At 32.1% G+C, this 23,614-nt stretch overlaps 1 protein-coding gene across 1 annotated transcript; it reads left to right on the top strand.

Annotated features, from left to right (window-relative positions):
• The first annotated feature begins 66 nt into the window (after positions 1-66).
• Positions 67-23,604, top strand: LOC130442443 (uncharacterized). The gene is made up of 16 exons (XM_056776602.1): positions 67-266; positions 4,172-4,398; positions 4,503-4,797; positions 5,571-5,868; positions 6,891-6,954; positions 9,810-10,031; positions 10,904-11,158; positions 13,162-13,380; positions 15,200-15,483; positions 15,535-15,736; positions 17,561-17,703; positions 17,823-18,335; positions 18,745-19,011; positions 19,638-19,764; positions 20,283-20,422; positions 23,278-23,604. The coding sequence occupies exons 1-16, from the start codon at positions 67-69 to the stop codon at positions 23,512-23,514; spliced, it is 3,693 nt and encodes a 1,230-aa protein (XP_056632580.1). The 3' UTR covers positions 23,515-23,604.
• The last annotated feature ends 10 nt before the right edge of the window (positions 23,605-23,614 follow it).

Below are 23,614 nucleotides of genomic sequence, written 5' to 3'. Positions count from 1 at the left end.
AGTTTTGTATCAAATTTCATGTACATATTAAATTGGTTGATTACTTTTAATTGAAGATAGTGAATCATGGCGAAAAAAATCAAATTTAGCAGTGCTCCAAATAAAAAGAAGAAAATTAATTATGATGATTTGTTAGAAGATTTTAGTCCTATAAAAGTTGGAAAAATATTTCCCACAAATGCAGATAAACCACCAGTTACTCTTGAGAGCTTCAGACCAAAGAAGAATACTTGTTTGGACTATAATCTCTCTGAAACCTACTTGAGGTATATATACTATCGAGTCCGATATTGTTATACTGATTGGGAGAGTCTTTATACATGTATGAGAAGGCCCAATTACTAAGTTATTGAAAAAAAAAATGAAATTAAAATATAGAAGCATAAAATTTTGAAATATAGAGGGTCAATCATATTGACACATCATTGATAGAGGAATACAAATATCTTTTTAAACCTGAAGAAATTTTAGTATGGCTTATTGTTGTTTAAAATTTTTAAAGCATTTCAAAAACTTTGGATACATGGTGAATAGAAACTCGAATTATTTTCTTGTGCTTCTTAGATGGATCACTCAGTATTACACCATTATACTATCTTTTCTGAAGCATTTCCTGTAACTAGTATGTTAATTTAAGAGTTATTCGTTATATTTTTTAGTCACATATTAATTTTATGTGTACTTTAATTATCTAAATTTGTTTTGTATCTCATGGAACATCTCAGTAATTGGACTTCCTCGTACTGACACCGTATCCTGTGTATATTGAACTTCTCCTTTTCTGCGTTGGTAAATTACTTTGGAAGTTCCATAATGGTAATGTTATCATCCGTGAGCTTCATTCCTCGATAACTAGACATGAGGTTCTTCTGATTGTCAAACTATTAGATTTATTTTTCGACAATTTTGTTTTATACAAAAATTTCATTTACAACTTGGAATCTAGATGCTGAATAATTACATGATCATTAAGAAACAATTTTTAAGAGTTTAATGTTGATAGAAGTGTCTTTGTTTTATGATTCCATAGAAACAGCCACTCATCAGTTTCTGTTGAGTATTTCCTCGCTGAATCTAATATTAATTATATGATGATTATCACTAGTTCACAAAATTTAACTTTTTGTCTGTGGCCGCGAATTTTGTGGTTGATTATGTTTACTTAAATATTGTATTTGTCAAATCTATCATAAAAATTTTTTGAATTAGGCCGAGGTACTTTGTTTTTGTTTTTTATCTTTCAAGGGCATATATTAATCGATAGCAGGCGTATTTTACTGTGTTAAGAGAAAGAGATAAGCTTTATTGTCGTTAGAAAATTTTAAAATTTTATGGTCAAAACGACACAAATTTATATTAGATAATATAAAATAACAATTTGGCTTACTAATAATAATGATAATACATATATCTTACTTCATATTAAATTGAATTATGCCAATCTATTGAGTTTATGGTAAATTGTACAATTCTGCCACAGAATAATAGGGTATTTCAAGTAGAAATTCCTTTGTCAATCTTTGGAACTCATTAAATATATTTGGCGTTTTTAAATCTGAAGGTAGCTGATTAAATAATTTTTTGACACTGAAGAATTTTTTACCAGATCAGAAGTGGGAATAGTTAAGTAAATGTCCAAATTCCCTCTTCTAGTAGGGTAGCTATGAATGTGTCTCTCAGTTGAGTTGTGAAAGTGTTTTCCAATTAAACACACGGATACTAAAATTAAAAGAATTCTCAATGCGTTCTAGTACTTAAACCATAAATATAACGAATACCTCTATAATTGGAAGCTAGATTCGAGATTGCAAACTACAAGACTCGAATCGAGCTATTTAGACACCGATTTAATGACATAACAAGCAGAGGATAATTTTTTTGCCAAGGTCTCTACATGTACAGACCATTGAAGGGGCTCAGTCAATATGTAGGCCAAGAAATTTGATCGAATTTGAGAATCGTATTAAGTCATTATTAAGGTTTAGAGGTAGAAAAAAATAAAACTAAGGTTTTATCAGTGTTCCGTTCGCGTCAGACCAGGACTTTATAGTAATGAGATCTTTGCCCGTGGTAGAGTGTGAAGCCTGTATATATGGACCACTCTAGGTTAACTGGTGTCATCCTCGAATGAAGTGAATTTACCATTAATCTGTGAGATCATTAATAAATACCAAAAATAGTACCGGACCCTGAGGTAGACTACCAATTGTTTTATACATTCAATGTAAGATACAAATCATTTAAACAAAACTTCAGATGCCATAATACTCTAGTTTGTTAATCAGAATTTCATTGTCAACACAATCGAAGGCCTTAGCGTAAAACCGAAAACCGAAGACGTATAAAATTTATTATTAAGTGAGATTAGTATATTATAAGTTTTTGTATCATGACTAGATTAAAGAGACGTCGTTTAAACAAGCCAGATCATTTTTGCTATAAATAGGGGAAATATGTGTTCAAAGATTGTAGAAAAGTTGTATCAGAGCTGGCGAGATATTTTGAGTATTTTGGGATGAAAATAAGAAGCTTTGGACTACCAATTGTGATTGTAAATCGTGTATTGAATATTTAAGAATATTAAAAGTGCTAAAATGAGTGCCCCTAAATTAGAAACACCGACTAATTGGCGAGAACCACGAAATTTGATTTCTAAAAATCGAGGTAAATGGCAATGTCCAACTCCAAGTTATGCTCAACGTCAAGTGCAGCGCTCACCTGACTCTTTAGTGCCTAAAAATTTATCTGAACCCGTAGAATATTCAGTAGATATTGATGTTCATCATAAATACTTTTCCTAAAATGAGTCAGATAATCTGGTAACAGATTTAAATTTTTCTAAATAAGCTTCTGATTTGCAGTTTTCGAAGAAAACCTTTTGTTCCGATATCAAAAACTTGTTGATAAAAAAGGAGTTGAAACAATACGAACCAAATAACCGACATTGAAAGATGAAAAAATAGCCTACAATGTATTCTATTTCATAATGGAAATAAATACGTTAGGGTACCTATTGTCCGGAGTACAAAGTTAATGGAAGGATATTATAGAATTTCGCTAGTCTTGAACAAAAAAAACAAAGACCATAAGTGGCAAATTTGTGTTGATTTGAAATGAATATTCTTCTCAGTTAACAAAGTGGCTGCAATAAGTTTTCGTGTTTCATATGTCTTTGGGGCAATAGACCATTGGGTAGGAAGAAAATATAGTCTTCAATTCATTAGTAGCTCATGCAGTGAGTAGGCTATTCATCTTTTGCTTCTGAAATTCGATACCATATTTCACATTTAGAGACAATATAGAGACGTTTAAGTGTTTAGTATACTGCATATAATAGTATCTTTTTTATTAAATCACCTTTTGTGTAAAATTTTCAAAACTCATCTCCGTTTGAACAATATTTTTTATTATATAAGTCGAAATAAACAAATTTTGTACAAAATTTGCCGTCCCTTCAAAGCTGCTGCCCTAGGCTACAGCCTGCTGGTAAATGCACCACTGAGCTCATAACAAAATGATCCTTTTACCATTACATATAAAACTGAGTATCATGGAAACGTTTGTTAAATACCTAGATAAAGACGGGAACTGCTTTTTTTTATTTGCTAACAAGTTTCTTAGCTAACTGGTATTTTTGATGTCTCTCAAATTAGACAACTTACGAAAAACACGTAATATAGAAATTCTTTCATTGAGTTAGAGCTAAGCTGGGACAACTTTTGTCTTTGCGATGCAGAGTTTTCTGACCTTCTGCTACAATTAAAAAATATGGGGTGCAATATGAGCATAAAACTCCACTTTCTCCATGGTCATTTGGACAGGCAAAATTTAGGAGATTTAATCTAAGCACGAAGAGCGTATACAAGAGGACTTACGCGTCATGGCCGAGCACTACCAAGGTTTCTGGGAAACAATACGTCATTTTCCAAAGTTTACACATCAGAAAAGATCATTCAATCAAAGTTTTTTAAAAGTTCTAGATCTTTTAAAAGTGAAAATAAGAAATTAGAGCTAATAAAAATATTCTAATAATATATACTTTTAAAAGTAGCTTATCATATTATGTAGTTAGCAACAGCTAAAATTTCTTCAGAAACAGATGTACTATTAACTAGTGTTACCGTTATTTAATATTATTCATATTTTAAACGCAAATAAATTATAATTTTAGATGGCAAGTAGGCGATACAAAAATCAGAGCTTCAAGAATTAGAGCAGATTATGTACCAGCTCCCCCGGGCTATTTTTCGGATAAGCCCAAATATGGAAGCACGTACTTTAGCGGTAGACCTCCGGTGTGGAAATTTTTAGATGAAATAGAAAAAGAAAAAATTGAAAAGAGGCAATTGAAAAATAAAGCGAAATTTGCGGAATACCTCAAAAAGAGCAACGCTGGGGGTGCTGATGAATGTTAGTAGCAAACTAACAATGTTTATATAAAACTGAATATTTTGTTTTGTGATAGAAAGTTTTCGTTAGGATAGTATTATGAAATTTTTTAGATCGATATATGCATCGGTTAATTACATCTTGGGCTGGTCCTGTGTGGTTTCAAGAATTATCTCCAACACAAAAAAGAACCGTTGATCGATTACAGGAATGTATATTGAAAGATCTCAAAAGGAAAACTATCCAAAACGTAAAAGAAAACATGGTGGAATTGGGTATATATTTCCCCCCCAAAAATAAAGCTTTAAAAATGGCTCTAGACTATTGTTGTGGAAATGACGTGGAATTCTTGCTTATCTTATATCAAGTTTCTAATCCTAAAAGGACTAATTATTCTATTAATGACAGGTAAGGGTGTGTTGTATTCTGGCGTATTTATTGAAACTCCATTATAAAGTTAAAAATCTACAGTGTGATCCATTTGAAATAACAAAGTTCATTATTCGTACACAAAAATTTATAAAAATCGTACAAGTCGTTACCGAGATAATTGAGGCGTTCCATACATAAAACTCACTCTGTATAATAAATCTATTCTAAGAACAAGGAACGTCGTATAAATAAGATTGTGGATCAATCCTGTAAGACCTTAAATACTAACAATTAAAAACGACATACATTGGGAAAGGATAGAGTATTGTCAACATCCTTTTAAAGTCTTGAAGTTACTTGAGGGACCGTTACAAATCGATTATGGAACCACTTGACTTCAACTTCCAAGTTAAAGGGTCCTTTAATCTAAACAAACCTTTAGTTCCTGTTAGGGTGGAACTCTGAACCGGCTATTAATATCTTAACTCTTCGAAAGAGGGAGTTTGAACCTTGAAGTCTCGATGACTCGAAATTTCTATGCATCCTATGGCGGTTCAACTTATGGACGCTCGACTGTAGTAACTCTCATATTTCAACCAACGCATTTAATTATAAAAGTGCATTCACACGTACCAAATTATATTTTTCAATTTAGTGGATCAACAAAATTTGAAATCGAATACACACTTAAAAATTGGTGAAACATTTTCAGTAGTAGAGAGGCGCAAGGACCTTTAATTAGTGAATGTTTTTTATTTGACATAAGAAAAAACTTATTTTGTGTAGAAAAAAGCTCCTAATCGTTTTAGATTGCTTTTATCAGCTGTGGTTCATTTAACTATTGAAGAAACTTTGCGAGAATGCCACATAAGAATGCCGTCACCTCCCCGAAAAGAATCGAGTGCTTGTAAAAGTCTCCAGTGCAAAGGAGTAAAACACCCGAAGAAAAATTACTGTGCGACCTCTCGACCACGTAAAGTAGAATACGAGTCACCATATTTAATTCCTTATACTTTTAAGCCCGATCCACCTAAATTTAGTGGAAAATACGAGAATACGTATGTTCAATATCCAAAAAGTGAATATTTCAGTTATTTGGACGAGTTGGTAAGTAAAACAAAAAGTGCTACACATCAAATTCAAAAAGATTGTCAGTAACCAATTTTCATAATCTCTATAAAACTGAAAAATTTAATATTTACTAAGGCATGCATTTCTTCATTTGTCTGTAATCGCTTTCCGCCAAGCCAAAGTTTGGGAGCAGAAAGTAACCGCACTGAGCCAGATCAGGTGATATAGTGAATGAGGCAATAAATCGTAACGCAGTTTCTAAATTTTCTGCAACTCTGCGTTTTTTTATTCAGCATTAAAACGTGCATATGTTTCTCATAATCAATAAAGGAATCTCAAAGAACTGTGGTCATAACCTTATTGGCCGAAAAAACGGTTTTTTGGTTTCTCAGGAGTATTTTCCTCGGATGGAGTCCATTGCTTCGATTGTATTCTTGTTTCTAAATTATAGTGGTGTACCTAAGTTTTATCTACTGTGACACATATTCGGATAATTCATTTAGATTTCATTTGAGGATCTAAAAATATTCCATTGAATTTACGAGCTTTTGATCAGTATTAATCAATGATTTATGAACTGAGATCTCCAATCGTTAAATGAGGGTTCAAGGTAATTTGAACTATAAGAAAAGTGAATAGGTATCGAAGAAAAATATAAGAACCAATAAAAATGTTTTTGTTTTTTTCGGCGAGATTGATTATATGGAAAATAATGTAGGGAAATGCTATAAAAATAAAGACTCCTTGTACACAAGTCTTTCAATAATGTTCATGCTCTTTTCGATGCTAATAGACATTTATTCTACATTTGTTGATTTCGTTACTGACAATCATATTGAATTTCATTTAATTTTATCAAAGAGTTATTGAAGATAGAGACAGTGACGAGTAGTGGAATTATACTATTGGAAGAGAGAGAAAGAACATCGCTTTACCACACATTATCTCTCTCTCTCTTTATCAGTAGTTTGGACCCACTTGAACAAGCTGCCATACCTCGCTCTCTCTATATCTTTAGAATTAACTCTATTTGATTCTTACTTTCAAATTTTAATTAGAGAGAAGAAATGAGAAACAGTGAAAGCGTGATTCAAATAGATATTTCTGAAATTAATGATCCGAGTAAGTACAAGAATTATCGTTAGAAGTTTTTTAGTAAGTTTACGACAATGCAAATTAGACTGCTCATGGGAATGTCAGAGACATATTAATAATATGCAATTTTGTCGCAACCATTCCCATTTTATAGCTCAATTTACTATAAATATGGCTTTATACATCTATGCGTTACACATGAAAAGGTAGAAATACTTCGGGATAAAGTAAGTTTATCCATCAGAATATTATAATATCTATTACTACAAAAATTCCAAATTGCCACGCAAATCAAACATGGTCCAGTCTGACAAGGATATAATCTGACAGTTCGAGATGATGTTCTGCGGGAATATTTTTATTTAAGTCTCGGTCAAATTCTTTTAAATTAGTTTCCAGCGGGTATTTTTTATATATCGAAGGTTATTACAACACTTCATAAGTAACATAAGCCGGTAACTTTTGAAATATTACACTATAATAGTTATTTAGACTTTATACTATGAGGAAATTCTCTTTTTTCTCCTTACCACAGAATTTGTTCTTGGATTCTCATTAGTTTAGTTCCACACTTTTCGAATGAAATTATGGACAGCTTTGACCGATCTCTATATAGTTCTTCCAATATTAATTGCAGTTTATTATAACTTATATAAAAACCTTTGTCGACAATTTTGTTTGATCTACCATAGGCGTATATATATATATATATATATATATATATATATATATATATATATATATATATATAAATTTATTATTTTTATGAATACTTTTAATAATATGAATATCTTATGCGAGAAAGTATTCATTAAAAGGCAATCGAATCATTATAAATTGGACGGCATTATACGCCGTTGTTTAGACAGATGCACTTAATTATAGTCTCACTTGGAACTTGGAAAAAAATCATTATTATACCTCGCTAGCTTACTACAACTGAATATTAAATTATAAAAAGTAAATAGACAAGTAAAATGTACCTGCCTGTAAGGGAGTTTGGCTTAAACAGGATACCAGACGTGAATTGAGCGCTTTTTGTATCCCATTCGTGTTTTTTCTGGAAAACGAAATTTCAAAACAAAAACCATAAAGGAAATTAAATTTTTGCAAATAAAACAAAGCAAAAAAAAACATTTCAATTCCAAAGTATCTTTATAAATAATAATGGTAGTCAGAATCGTCTGAGATAGAGTCATCATTTGATTGAATTATGAAAGGTTGTAAAGAGGATAATACCACATACTCATCTTCTTCTTTGATAACATTTTCAACACAGTTTTTTCAAAGCTCTATCTCTTTCTTTACGAATTCTAAAACATCTGAACTCAGTTCTGGAGACTGATTACATGAATAGGAATATTTTTTTCGGACATAAATGCTAACATTTGAGCTTTATTACTACTACTATTTAGTATCTCAAGGAGTTGCCGCGAGTGGTAGGATGCGTTGTCCATAACGATTACTGACTGTGGTGGAATGTTAGGTAAAAGCTGTTGATTACACCACTTTTCAAATAATTGCGCTGTCACATCTTCATGATAATCAGTTGCATAGTTTTTAATTGCGTTTCTCTTTAGAACATTGCCCATTCAAATAGTAATTTTTACTATTGTTAACCCAACCGAAATTGATTGTCAAACCATGTTTCAATCAGATAAATTATGTATCTATTAGAACTTTGGTAGTCTTTTTTATGACACGCCCTCGAATGATCTTTGACGATTCGGTGATTGCCATGCGTTTATTCAGTTTTTTGTGTTTAAAACCATATGCTGACAAAACTTGACGCAATGTTTCTAAACTGGTATAATTGTATTCTGGATAATCTGCAACTTTTTGCTGAATTACTTCTAATGTCGCAATCCAGTTTTCCTTATATAAACTATAAATTTTTTCTTTACATTTTTTTTCGGTTCTGTGATTGATCCACAGCAACCCCTTTCGTGAATACTCGATAAATGGAAAAGTTATTCACTCATTCATTTAGTTAATTCAGCAATTCTTATTATGATTGCGTTATCAGATTGCTAAATATATTTAAAATAACTTGCTCTGTTTATATATCTAAATCTTTATTATTAAATTCATACCTGTCTTTGTTTTCACCACACTGTGCAATTTTATTGTCTTCATTCGCTCATGGTTTAAAGAACGCTATATTTCTGTTTATTTAAAGAAATTTATGAATTAAATTAATCTCACCAAGCCACGCCAATGCTTATAGCAGACTTTCTAGCAGAATATTTCGTAGGCCAATAGAAGTGCATTTATATTTACGATTCGATGTTTTCATTGGTAAACAGATGGAGATGATTAGTTCACGTGAACTGATTAGATTGTTAGATGTTTACCGAGTTTTTATACGTGAAGTAAACATTATTTTTCATTTCTTATTTTGGTATGAGTGCCGTGCGTATTTATGAAATATTGATTGTTATCATAAATTGAGAGAAATTATTGATTTATCTAAGTGACAAATGAATATAAAAGAATCAGAAATCACTTACTATTACTCAGTTTTTATAAATCATTGTTGATGTTTTTTTTAAGTAAATAAATTCGATATGACATCAATTATTACCACTAAAGTATGATAATCGATACATTTTTAGTAATTGTTACTATGTTCTTCAAAACAGTGTTAAAATGCGTTGTTCACAATATAGGTAGGAGAAAAAATAAATAATTATGAATATTATTATCTATCTATCTACCTATAAATTTTATAAAAAAGTGATATAATTATTTTATTTAATTTCTTTTTCTATATATAAAATTTTTGGATAGAAAATATTGAATTTAATTTTTCAATAACCGGCGGCATTTACTTAACACATGCCCAATAGAAGATGAAGTTGATGTTTCATTTATACTTACAGTTGAGCAAGAATTCATAAAAGAGATGCAAGAAGCAGAGAAAATGTACAATAAGTTACCACACAAATCCTGGAAATGCTTATTGCGTCCCTCAATAAAAATCCGTTGTATGGATTTTATAAACAGACCGGGAGCTATAAGAAAAGTAGATTTACCACCTCTATGTGCTGTTGAAATTTTGCCGAGATGTACCTGTTTGGATAAAGAATCTACAGATTCGGAATGTATGGTAATTTTGACGTATCTACGATTTGAAAATATAGTAAATCAGTATTTAATTTTGATATACGATATTTGAACTCATTAACTAACTTAATTACCATCTACCAGTGTAATTTTTTTATTTCGCGATTAATTATAGGTAATAAGCTTAACTCTTACCAAATTAAAAGGGGTATGTGTGAGCGAGGATTTGTTTTTGTGTATACAAAACTTTGCTTCGTGAGACCTCTCTCACTTCTAACCATTGTTAGTTTTTGCACCCGAGTTAAAGAGAACTAATTGAGACGAAGCTCGAATACGAAGCGTGTGACTACACTACCTGACTCACTTCAATTTGCTTCTCTTAGATGAGTATCTTGTTTGGTAATTAAAGCAGAAGATTAAAATCAGACAATGACTTTTATTGCAAATTTTTAAAAACCCCAAACCGTTATTATAATAATACTGCCTATTGAACTTCGTCGAAGCGTTGGAGCGGCTAGTGTAAGGGCTTGGAGTTAAAGGGAGGACAATATAAAAAAAATGGAGTTCAGTGAAATGATTATCTAAAATCAAAATGAATTTCATTTCATTCATTCAAATGTGAAGTAAAATATTATTCCAAATATACTTTTAATAATTGAGTTTTCCATGTAGGCTTCCCAAATCCCCAGATTTTCTTCGTTGGGCTCAATTGAAGAAAACGTTCTTCTACAGGGTTTCGAAAAAACTAGCTAAATAGCTGAGACTATCTCTGTATAATAGATTTAGATTTAGAACAAACAAATAACATACATGTCATTTTATTTCGTTAAAAGAATCTAGAAAAAATTATAGTAAAACCAAAACATTTCATTATCTTTATTTGTTCTTTAAATAATTAAAAGGTTTATAGGTTGTACGGATTTCTTCAAATGCGAATGTAATAGGGATACGAGGAACAAATGTATATGTAAAGAATACGCGAAGAACTACTTAAAATATTCTTGTAAAAGATGTCAATTTCTGCAAAAAGAAAGCAGCAATAATATAGTAGGCGGTATGGTAGAATATGAGGGAAACGCTGTTCCCATTATTCAAGGAATATTCAAAGAAAAAGAATGTGATTGTTTGCAAAGGTTCAAAACCCAACTAGAAGCTGTATCGACAGGTAATGTAATATGCATTTATCGAAACTTTTATATATTTAATGTAATATATATAAGAAATTAACGTTCAAGTTCGGATACTTATAGTAGATTTAATTAAAGTTTTTTTAATTTTTTCTCTTAATTATAAAACAGCCTCAATTCCAATATTTTTCTACATAAAGTTACATGGACTTGCTACTCTTCCTATTCTTCCCAACAAAAGGAGAGTTGTAGAATATCTATTAGGACTAATATCATTTAGAGGGGCTTTTCTATTTGCGAAGATTCAAATTTCCAATCCAATTTCAAATTTTATTCCTTGAAAAGAATATAATTAAAATTGTTTTCAATTCTTGTAGAGGTATCTTCTTCTTCTTCTCATGCCGTAGGTTGGCGACCACTTTTTTAAATGCGTCTATGTCCCTCGCAACATGTAACAATTCTTTGTTCATTCTCTTATGTTACGGAGCCAGGATTTCTTCTTCCTGCCGATGCCTTTCTTTCCCTCTACTCTTCCCTGCATTATATTCTGTAGCAGTAGGTATTTGTCGTTGCGTAAGAGTTGTCCTATGTGAGATGTTTTTCTTATCTTAATAATTGTCAACAGCTTTCTTTTGCGACCGATGCGTCTTAGTACTTCATCGTTGGTAATTATGTCTGTTTTATAATCATTTGAGCTTTCAAAGTCCAAGTTTCCATTCCGTATCGTAGTACCGACCACACAAAACATTCCATGAATCTTATTCTAACGTGGAGGTTTAGATTTCTGTTTGCAAACATTGAGTAGTACTTGACAAATGCCTTTCGAGTCATTTCAATTCTGATTTTGATTTCTTCATCTGGATTCATTTGAGCGTTTATGATTGAACCAAGATACTTGTATGTTTGAATTTTATTTGTTTTCCATTCAGTATGAGAATAGGGTTAATATTGATTTTTTGGTTTCTACTCATAACCATGAATTTAGTTTTTTCAATATTTATAGTGAGTCCAACATTTTCACATTCTCATGTCTTTCCTACAGCACTTTCTGAAATACAAACTGAGAATATAGACTAAATATTTGTGGAGAAAGAATGCAGCCTTGGCGAACTCCCTTTTGAATTTCGATTTCGTCGGTCTCCATGTCCTTAACAAGCTCTACTACCGTTTGATTGTAATGGATATTTTGATTAATCGTATATTGTTTGGATCTAAGTTAATAGTTGTTAAATTCTCTATAAATTTATCTTGTTGGACTTTATCAAAGGCCTTCTGGAAATCAATGAAACAGACATATACATTTTTGTTGTATTCTCTGCACTACACTATAGTAGTACTGTGATAGCGAATAATGCTCTAGTTCCTAACCCTTCTCTAAAGCCAAACTGCGTTTCATCTAGTTGTTCTTCACATTTTCGATATATTCTCTGCTGGATTATTTTCAGTACTTTTAATGTGTGGCTAATCAAACTGATCTCCGATATTCGTCACAGGACTTTGTTCTTTTTAGGCAATGGAATGATTACTGATTTAAGCCAGTCTTTTGGAACTTCCTCTGTTTCAGAGATTTTGTTGAATAATTTTGTAAGATAGGTTAAGTTCCTATCGTCCAAAGCCTTCAAGCATTCTATTGGAATGTTGTCAGGTCCGGCTGTTTTTCTGGTTTTCGAGATTTTTATTGCATGCTCTACTTCGGACTTAAGAATACGTAGCTCTTTCGTATATCCGCTTTTTTCTCCCGCATCATCTCGTTCTGCTGCAAATAGGCGCTTGATGTAATCTTCTCAAGTCCGTTTTTTGTCATCTTCTGTCAACTGGATCTCTCCTTCGGTGTTCCTTGTGATCATTGATATCTTTTTTATTGTAGTTCCAATTAATTCCTTCAGTTCTTTAAGTAGATTAAAATAATCATGTTTATTGTTCAATTCTTGCATTTCACGACAGCTCTCTTCCATCTTCCATCCATCAATAGTTTATTATCTTATTTTGTTCTTAACATGATGGGTCCATATTAAATCATAAATTTTATTATTATTTGTAGGTAATAAAATGAGTTGCAATGCAGAGAAATTCACTATTGGTGGCGTGGCCTTTACCAAATCAGGACCTGCATATATAATAAATTCTAAATTTACCAATCAAAATATAGCAGATCAGATTGTTGATCAAAAAGAGGAATCAGCAAAAAAAGACGTTTGCACGTGTAATTTGCCGAAAGGAGGACTTTCTGAGAAGTGCTTTATGGATGATTTTGTTAAAAGTAATTGATTTTTAATTTTTAAACTTTTCACCTTTCAGGAAAACTCTTTTTTACTTCTTTGTACATTCAGCCTGAAATATACTATTATTTGGAAGAGTTTGTAAAATGCATAATACAAAATATGGAAACAAGAATCATCAATAGTCGATCTACGTTTATACCTTACTAGATAATTTGTGCATGACACTGCATCTCATTGTACTACTTCCAAAATAAGTAAACTCCTTTGAAGGAGGCTATTTTGTCCCACTTCCCAAAGTATTAGCACTATTCCCTAAAGTTATCTAAGCCTTACAAGACATTCGTAGATTAGATGCTTTTCTGTCTCTGTGGTTTGTACGCAGAATCTGCAGTTGTCCTCCTCTATCATGACTATCGTCTTAAGGTGATATTTAACGGGTCATTTACTGTCTTCCTTAGACTTTTTAGCTGGTATGTTTAAGAATCTTCTGATTAGCTAGTGCTTTTCGAGTGTGCTTACACTCTCAGGTTATCTTGGATGAGTACTCAATAGCCTTTAGGTCCTTTAAGGCCTTTTGAATATTGGAGAGAATGTAAATGTGCGAGGCTTCTAATTAAACACTTCCAAGAACATATGTTATTGCTAGTAACTTTGCCTGAAAAACAGTGAGTGCTTCTCCTAGAGATATGCAGCTCCCTGCACTAGCTGTAAACAACACATCGATTAAACAGAGACGCTTTTGTCATCAGTGTATTTTATACTAGTACTACTTTAAAGTGTCAACATTCAAATAAATTTGAACAATTAGGATCCCGTTAAAGCTATCCTGTTCAGATTTGTTATACTTAACTCTCTTTTATTCATGTTTCTTCATTTCCACATTTTGTATGCTTTATCTCCTTTAAACAAAACCTACGCGGACGGATCTTAGCAATGATAAGTCAATTTTGTACCTATGCTTAAATAAAGTTACTTTGGAATTTTAGTATACAAATACTGCAGAACTACTAATTTACATATAAACACATAATTTTTCCTGGCAGCGGCATATTAGGATTGACAAAAATCGAAAGTGGAGATCTAATCTCTCTCTAGAAAAAACCTATTATTAACGACGGGCCTTAACATCCATGCTAAAAGCCTATCTATTCACTATATTGTAGGTGGATTGCCATTACCTGCTTAGCAACAGGTGGTACGTTGAATTCCTTCATTTAGATGTTGTATGGACTGGGTTAACTTAGTTAGCTAGCAGAATAGCCTCCCACTATACCAAGGCGATGATTCTCCAGTAAAAGCATTTTTCAATACTCTGGGAGTGTTCGAAAAATTGTGGTATACATAACCAGGCTAGCACTAGCAAAGGGTGTCTCTCAGTATATTTACAAATCCTTCATATCTAAATCAAATCCTAGGCTCGCCAAAAGTTGGTCTGTTCACATCTTTTTTCACTTTTGAGGAATAGATATTATCTATTGTATGCAGATTGATCTTATCAGTCATCATTTCATTTTGCACTTGATTGTCAGAATTCTTTGTGATTTAATCTAATTTGTAATTTTTGGAACCGTTAGTGATAATCATACTGACCAAATAGTTTGATCTTAGGTCTCTGAAGACAATAATTTAGTTATTAAAGATAGCGCGTCAGACAGTGTAATTATTGTTGATGTAGTGGTAGCAGTAAATAGTGTAATTTTCTCCCCCTTCTTATGTTCTTTTCACAGCAGTAGAAACGTCAGTTTTTGTTCACGTATGTAGTCTAATTATCGGGTATAGATTAATGAATATTTTGTCACCCAGAAATGAAAACTTTCTTCGGTGAGTATATTTTTGTTATAAGGCTCTATATTTTAGAAGACGAAGATGAAGAAGTAGAAGAAAAACAGAGTATCATTATGCCTTGGGAAACGGCTAAATGTACGTGTAGCAAAGGTCTGAAAGACTTCATGGACGAACAATGTACTTGTCCAGATTGTTTAGAAAATACTCGACCTAGAAACGCGACGTACGTTGTATCTGGGGTTTCTAGTATAATGAATAATGAAGGCGAACTTGAAAATATCATTAATATTAGCGGAGTTCGTCAAGAGAGATGTAATTGTCTTCATAACTTTAAAGACAAAATCAAGAAACTGGAGGTAGTTAAGAGTATTCATGAAATTTAATTTTTGTTAACGTTTCTAATTTAGGAATATAGACAAAGGACTAAAGCAAGACTTCAAATGAAAACGCGAGAAAATAAGTATTCCATTGGGGGCGTTGCAATGGGTCAGTCCGGTCCAGTTTATAATATTCAAGGAGTTACACAACCAATAACTTGTACTTGTCTTGAAGATCATAACAAAGCTGAGGAAGAGGCTAAAAAACGCATGCCTCAGATTCCTAATATGGGTAAGTTTACTAATAGTAACAATCTATTGGCAATATAATTTTTTGTGTATTTGTTATACAAGGTCTTTACTTATCCCTAATACATATTTCTTATCCTAAAATAAGCCCACTTATTATGTATACAGAGATATGATAAAAAAAGAATGCGCAAAATTCATAAAACAAAACACATAACATAAAAGAAGTAATGGAAAATATAATAAACTTGATTTTGAATTTGAGAAAAGACAACTACATAATTAAATAAATTAAGAGTCAAAGTTTCGTAAAACATTTTTTTGATAAATCAACTGTTATCATTATCATGTTGTCATTGTTATTCTTGCAATTAGCATCATATCAATTTCATAATTATATCTTTTTCAATCTAATGAGAAAGGATAGAAATTGTAATGGTGGTAGGTTACGGCAATAGACTTCGAAGTCATAAAGAAGCATTCAACGAAGCACATTTTGAAAGACCTCCAATTGCTAAAAGCGCCGTGAGTGTTGCAAATTTTAATAAAACAAAAAACAGGAACCGTGAGGAATGCTACAAAATCTGAAAGATGAGAAATAAGCGACGATGCAAAGTTAGTTATTTTGCTGTCATTAGAAGACAACCCTAACACAACTACAATAGAAATTGCCTTACAAGGAAAGGCTAGTCATTCGTTGGTAATGAAATTTTTGAAGAAAAACTGCTCCTATATAAAGTACAACTTGTTTAAAAATTACCAAGAGATGATCCGGACAGACACTTGGAATTTTGAGAAATATTCAACTTTTCTTATTAGTGTAGTATTTTTGACGAGGCAACGTTTTGTAGAAGTGGTACATAAATCGACACAATTGTCGCTACTGGGCTTCAAAATTCCCATTGGATTAAGAGAAAATACACTCAGCGCTCTAAATAAATTGACGTTTGGGTAGGAGAAGATTTATTTGTCCTTATTTCTTTTGCTACTTTGCAGCATTTCCAGATCCAAATCATAGGGAAAACTTGTATCCCAGTGTTTGGTTCCAGCATGATAGTGCACTACCACATTATGGTCTTAATGTTTAAAGGTTTCTGGATAACCAGTGTGAAGGAAGGTGAATTGGAAGACGTGGATCAATGGAGTGGCTACTAGGTCATCTGATCTTACCACTTTTTTTTTCTGAGGGGACATTTAAAATTTGGGTCTACGTTAACCGTCCAGACAATTTAGTAGATTTAAAGTAACGACTTAGACATGAAACGGCTCGTAGAACGTAGAAATAAATAATTTTGCTTTAATAGATTTCCCAATTCACTTGAAATTTGTCCCACTAAAATCCGTTCATTTCGATTTTTATTAATTTTATTGTTTTTTATTTCTTATGTGGTACCCACTAAAATTACTTTTTTATAATACAGAAAAACCAACTATCAAATAATGTTTATTAAAAAAAATACTTATGACGTCGTAACTTTGACAAATTTTATTTTTTGACTCATGTTAAAATAATCTGTTTATGAATTTCCTACATTATTTTATCATAACCCTTTGCGGCGTGGTTTAGCGCGTAATCTACTTCCTCTATTCCTAGTTCTGTGGAAATTTCGGAAGGTTTTCTCTTCTTATTAAAGGTTGCATCCAGTGACAATACACCCTTGTCGTCAATCAACGGAACAACTTTTTCGGCTATTATACCGAAATATTTTCACAAAATCCTTCATTTTCCATAACCCTGCCTAATACAAGGTCCTTTGTTTATGGTAGGAGGATTAAAATCAACCATTCTTAATAATAACTTGACGTAGTGTTGAAATGGCCATTAGTTCAAATCCATAGTCTTTGTAATCATATTGAATTATTATAGGTCGAATTAAATATGGAATATCTGGAGTTGCTGTTAAAGAAGAAAAAAATTTTTATAATATCAGTCATACGTTACCGATAAAACCATGCTCCTGTGAGAAACTTTTTGACAATTACGAGAGTGAACACACCGACTGTATAAAGGTATTTTACTCAAGATATCTATATGAGGAAGATCAATATTATATTAGTTTATGAAAAATCGGGTTCAACGGCGCTCAATTGACATATCAAATATGAAAACTACGATTCTATTTCTACAGAGTTATCAGGATTATCTGAAAACGACAGAAGAGCAAATAAAAAGTCAACAAGAAGAAATTTATGAAAGTGATGAGAGTATGGATGCTTCAAAAGGAACGGATCCAGAAGAAATTTTAGATGATACAGGTTATGAAGAAAATATTGAAGAGGAAGAAGATCATCATGATATTCCTAATTACACGGCGTGTTTTTGTGCACCACCTAGACTAGGCAACCAAGAAATTTCTCCTTGTCAAAAGAAGAATGAAAATATGTATGAAACAAAAATAGGTTGTAAAGTAGAATTAAATTATAGATCACCAAAAAAGCACCAAAACCGAGTGCAAGAAAATGTTGATTCAAGTCGTTGTCAAAGCACTGCGCTAAAAAGTATGTGTTGCTCATGTCAACAGAGTGAAGAAGCCACTTTTGCTATGTATGATCAACAAGAAAATCAAAATGGTTGTAGGTGCCAGGAGAGTGATGCAACTGGAAAATGTGAGTGTCAAAAGAATAAAGAAAACGAGAAACGGGTAAGTATTACAAGAAAATATTTTTCTAAAAAAAATACGGATGTATTCAACTTTGATTAACGGAAAAAATATACCTCACAGGAAATTAGAATTAGTATATGGTAGTAGCCCCAAAATCCTCAACATACACTATGGTTATGTTTGAAAGATATGAAGGTTGAAAGTAATTAGGATATGTGGAAAGCTTTTGATACCTTTTTGGGTTGAGCTATCGGATATTTTCCAAAACTTCAAACAAATTGTCAAGAGTCTGATTACTTTCTGAATCTTATGTGATAAATAACTTTCTGTCTTTCCTGGAAAGCTCAAATTATAAGTTCCACTTGTATCTATTTCTACAACTGTCTTTTGTTATCTTTCACTTAAGGTTATAGAAATTCCACTATACGAGTATATGTTTTTATTATAGAGTAGCTGTCAAAATGAGATAGAAGAGGTAATAGTTGATCATCATTACGAAGACATTGATTGTGATAAGGATAATGAAGAAGAAAATGATTTTAATTTGACTGAAAGTGGTGCAGAAGAGGAAGAAGAGGAGGCTTACGAGAACTGTGAAATGGATGAAGAAATTCAGTACGATACAAACGAGGAATTTCAAGACACAGATTATAAAAGGTTTTTTATAATGAAGAAAATACCATGTAAGAAAAAAGACCAGATCGAAATATTGAAGGTAACGATGCTTGTAATTGAAATAAAAACAAGATTCATTTATAAAATATAGGTATATAATATCAATAGTCAATCAAATGGATCTTGGAATTGACGTCACTATCGGTAAAATGAGTAATTACAAACTTTATACATTCTACGTTGTCCTATGGAGAGTAGAGAGAAGTAGAAGTGTCTCTTATAGGAGAAAAGTTGGAAAAGAACATGGTATGAATGTAGCAATTGTAGATGAATTGAAGCATGTAGAGTTGAAAAATATAACCTAGAGTGATTATATTTCGTATTTTCTCTCTAATGTGGTAGCACCCTTATTCAACCGATTTCTATGGACACTTTTCATATATACATATCGTTCTTCTTTTCTTCTTCCTACCATCGCCCACACTAAAGTCCGTTTCTCATGTGCTTAAATTTTTTTTTCAATCTTAAGAAACAAACTAATAAAGTGAGGTTTATATGAAAGAAACCACATTATTTATTATTATGTTGTTTATTTATATTTTACTATAAAGTGTCCTGTAGTTTGTATTTTTTCGGGAAGAGCCTTTGGAACCGGCATTCAGTTAAATAGTAATTTTGTAGAATGAAATTTTTATCCATTGACTAAATAACCTTTTTATTTATCAGAAACTCTTGAAAAGTCTAGAATTAGATGGGTATCCACTTGCAAAGTTACCGCAGTGTTATAAATTACCTATTTTCCAATTGTGGATGTACCTTAGATGCGGCAAAAGCTGGAAACAACATGAAAGACGTAAGTAACTTGAATGGTTACTTCCCAATTTTTTTCTCAAAATACATAAAACTCAACTTTAGAAGAACAAGCTTATGAAATTAATATTATAAAATTTATATAAATTTGGGATTATTTTAAAACTGTTTTTAAATATACGGATTCCGAATACAACACTCTACTTCCTATTTAATTCTGTGATAAATCTAAAAAAATTGTTGTGTGAATCATATCAACTTTTTCAAATACTCCTGGTTACAAAATGTACAGTGAAACAAAATAAATATTCTACAATCAATTTATTTTAAATCTGAATGTTATGGACTTATATTATAGTTGTCCATGAAAAATCTAATTTTCTTATCGTTTCACTTACCTCAAACCTCTTTTGATTGAATATCAATCTGAATGTCGTTAACTTCGTTCTAAAATTGGTTCTTTTGGAAACCAACATTGACCTACACTAACTTTCTACGTCACACTAATGCAAGAATACGCATTTGAACAATAAAAACACGTTACTAACATTCGTGTTTCAGGGCGTCTCAATGGAGTATCAAAAAAATGTCTGACACATACATCGCGATGTTACCCAAAAATTAGTATCCCAAGGTTGAATATTTCGCCAAAATTATTGGACAAGTTAAATTGGAATCATTTTGAATTTATTAGAAATATGGTAAGCCCCATTTGTACTTTCAAAAGTTTTGAATCCATTTTTCTTAATACTGTAGTATAGAGGATCTATCTAAATTCATGCGACAAAAATTTGGGAGGTATATTACTGTATAAAATTATGATGGTTTTATTTTATAAAATGTCCCTAGTTCACCACTTCGATGATATCACCTCTACAATAAGGTGATTAAAAGTGAGTTTTTATTTTTTTCTCACACAACTCGCGATGCTTATACGATGGTTGCTACTTACTTACTTACTTACTTAAGTTTTGAGATATTGCAACATTTATGTGAATATGTCAAATCTGACATTATAAAGACATTTTTAATGGTGAACGTACTCAGAACGTGTTGTTATTCGAGTGCTATTTGAGTTGTTTAAAAATAATTGAAACATTCATCTTGGTTAAAGAATGGAATTAAGTAAAATTTTCGTGAGATGATTTTCTATGACTTTCGACGTGGATTAAACAAACAGCAGTGTGCCGAGCAACTCGATTCGACTTTTGGTGATGAACCATCGTCTCGAGCCACCGTGTTTCGTTGGTTTTCCAAATTCAATCTTTGCTACAGGATGAATTTCGAGAAGTTCGTCCAAAATCGGCAGAAAACTTCGATTGCTTTGCGTAAGCTGATATCACAAGATCATCATATGACATACCGTGAGACTGAGGCATATTTGTGCACTAGTTTCACTCGTATACATATAATATTGCATGAACATTTGGCTGTCAAAAAGATTAGTTCGCGTTGGATACCATAATTTGACAATCACTCAAAAAAAGGTCGTGTCGAATAATGGATCTGTGAAGGGTACAGTTGCAATTTGTTTGCCAGAAGTGTTCGAAAAAATCATGGAAACCAGTCGCAGAAGACGAAGCATTTTTCACAACGATAATGCGAGTTCTCACATTTCAGCTCAAACAAAAACGTTTTTGTACAGTCAAAGAATCGAATTGTTGGCTCATCCGCCGTGCAGTCCTTGTTCGGCGCTCAATGATTTCTTCTTATTCCTGCCGATCAAAAATAAATTACGAGGTCAACGTTGTTTCTACACCCGATGAAACGGTTGGTGCGTTCAAATCACATGTTTTGGAGGTAACTCAATCGAAATGGAAAAAATGCTTCAACAATTGGTTCAAACACACGAAGAAATGTATTTATCTTAATGGAGACGAATTCGAAAACAATAAAGCCATATCCAATTAGAAATATCTGTTTTTATTTGTTTATCTCACAACTTAAGTAGAAACTCTCGTACACATTCCATTAAAAAATACGTTTACTGAAAAAGTCGAAAAGTACATGAAACTTAATCAAAGGAGGATGTCTTCTTATATATTTGTTATAACCTATAATCAACCCTCCCAATCTAGGTGATGGTCGAAACTACTTGGATTGCTTCGTTTTCCCAAAGGCTCTATATAAAAAATAAAAAATGTATTACCATATACGAGGATATATTGAAAAATTCTACTATAGAACCAAACAAAATTTCAATGTCAAAATATTTTATTACTCAACATATTCTCTTAATTAGATACATTTATTACAGCGAACCTGCAACGCCTCTAGACCTATCTGGTGAATAAGGGTGGTTTTCTAGTAATTCAAACCCTAAATCACGAATTTTTTGCATGAGATTTGTATGCAGTTATTGTCTTGTAAAAACAAAACACCTTTGGATAGCTTTCCGCGCCTTTTCTCTGTAATTTTTTTCCGTAGAGTGGTCAGTAATGTCGAAGAGTAATTTTCAGTTATTGTTCTACCCTTATCCAAAAAATCAATCATGATTACTCCGTGGCAATCCCAAAAAACTGAAGCAAGAACTTTTCCAGCAGATTTTTGGACACAAAACTTCTTAGGTCCTGGAGAACCAGAGTGTCGCCATTCCATCAATTATTGCTTTGTTTCTGGGTGGTAGAAATGTACCCAAGTCTCATCTAAAGTAACAATTCGGTTTAAGTCTACATTGTTTTCAAATCGAGCACAGATCGCGAACGCGATGCTTCTACCCTTGCACGTTTTTGGTCAACATTCAAACATTTGGGGATCAACTTTGCAGAAATTTTTCTCATGTCCAAATTGACGTGAACTATATGATGAACGCGTTCGTCTGAAATATTCAGTGCTTCAGATATCCGTTTTAGCCCAATTCGACGTTCTGATAAAATCATGTCATGAACTGTATCGATATTTTCGGGGACTGACACAGAAACTTCTAATAAGTTATTGTTCGTTGCTATGGTAACGCAATATTTTGTTTATGCATGGAACTGGTCTAGGCTAACTAGATATCAATACATCCTCGTACTATGCAGTTAATGGACTGCTTCTGATCATATTTTCCCCAGCAAAAAATTTATTAGAACTAACGTCAACCAGCGGTGATCTGTGATCCGCTTTATAAAAGCTGGGTATTCAATTGTTCCAAAAAAAACTTTTTGATTTATATTTGAATTACCAAAAGATTGTAGAAACTTCACTTTTTCATTTTTTTATTAAGTAATAATTAATCTGGATTCCTCGAAAAGAATAGAGAATTTTCCAATTCCATAAAGTATCCATGTGCGACGAAGGAAATTACAAAGGTTTTATGCATGCAACAACATTCAATTCTTAGAAATAGTTCTCTGGTTACGGTTATTCTCGTAATCCGAGGTTTTTAACACGTATTTAACTATAGCAACCATAGTTAAGTATCTAATTAGCTGATATCGCTCATATGTTAATATAGATGGTTATGACCTACGGGCTGCCATTTGGATGCGTACAGTCAGTTTAAAAGATGAAAAAGTGATGTAACAGAATCTTTTCTTTAATCACTTATTTTGAATTTTCTTTTTTATTTTAGACTACAAAATTAGAATTCAACTTTCGACGTCAAATAAAATATGAGAGAATAAACAGTGCCCGTGAATACTTTCCTATATTATTTGATTATTGGTTTCCTTTTTGGACATTCCGAGATTGCTATTTTGCTTACATGCCAGCTAAAGAAAATGACATTTACGTTGGAAACTTTAAAAGAAATCAAACGAGTATAATCAAGTATAGAGATATGAGTTGTTTTACTTATAACAAACAATAAAAATACAAATGAATTTGTGTTTTTTTTTATGGATATGGATTAAAACTCTCCAGTACTTATACTAAAGGAATATTTATATTTGATGTACAGTCATGTTATA

Source organism: Diorhabda sublineata, chromosome 1 (assembly GCF_026230105.1).
Source record: "Diorhabda sublineata isolate icDioSubl1.1 chromosome 1, icDioSubl1.1, whole genome shotgun sequence".
NCBI lineage: Eukaryota > Metazoa > Arthropoda > Insecta > Coleoptera > Chrysomelidae > Diorhabda > Diorhabda sublineata.
Note: the sequence above shows the minus strand (reverse complement) of the source record. Positions and strands in the feature narration are given on the sequence as shown.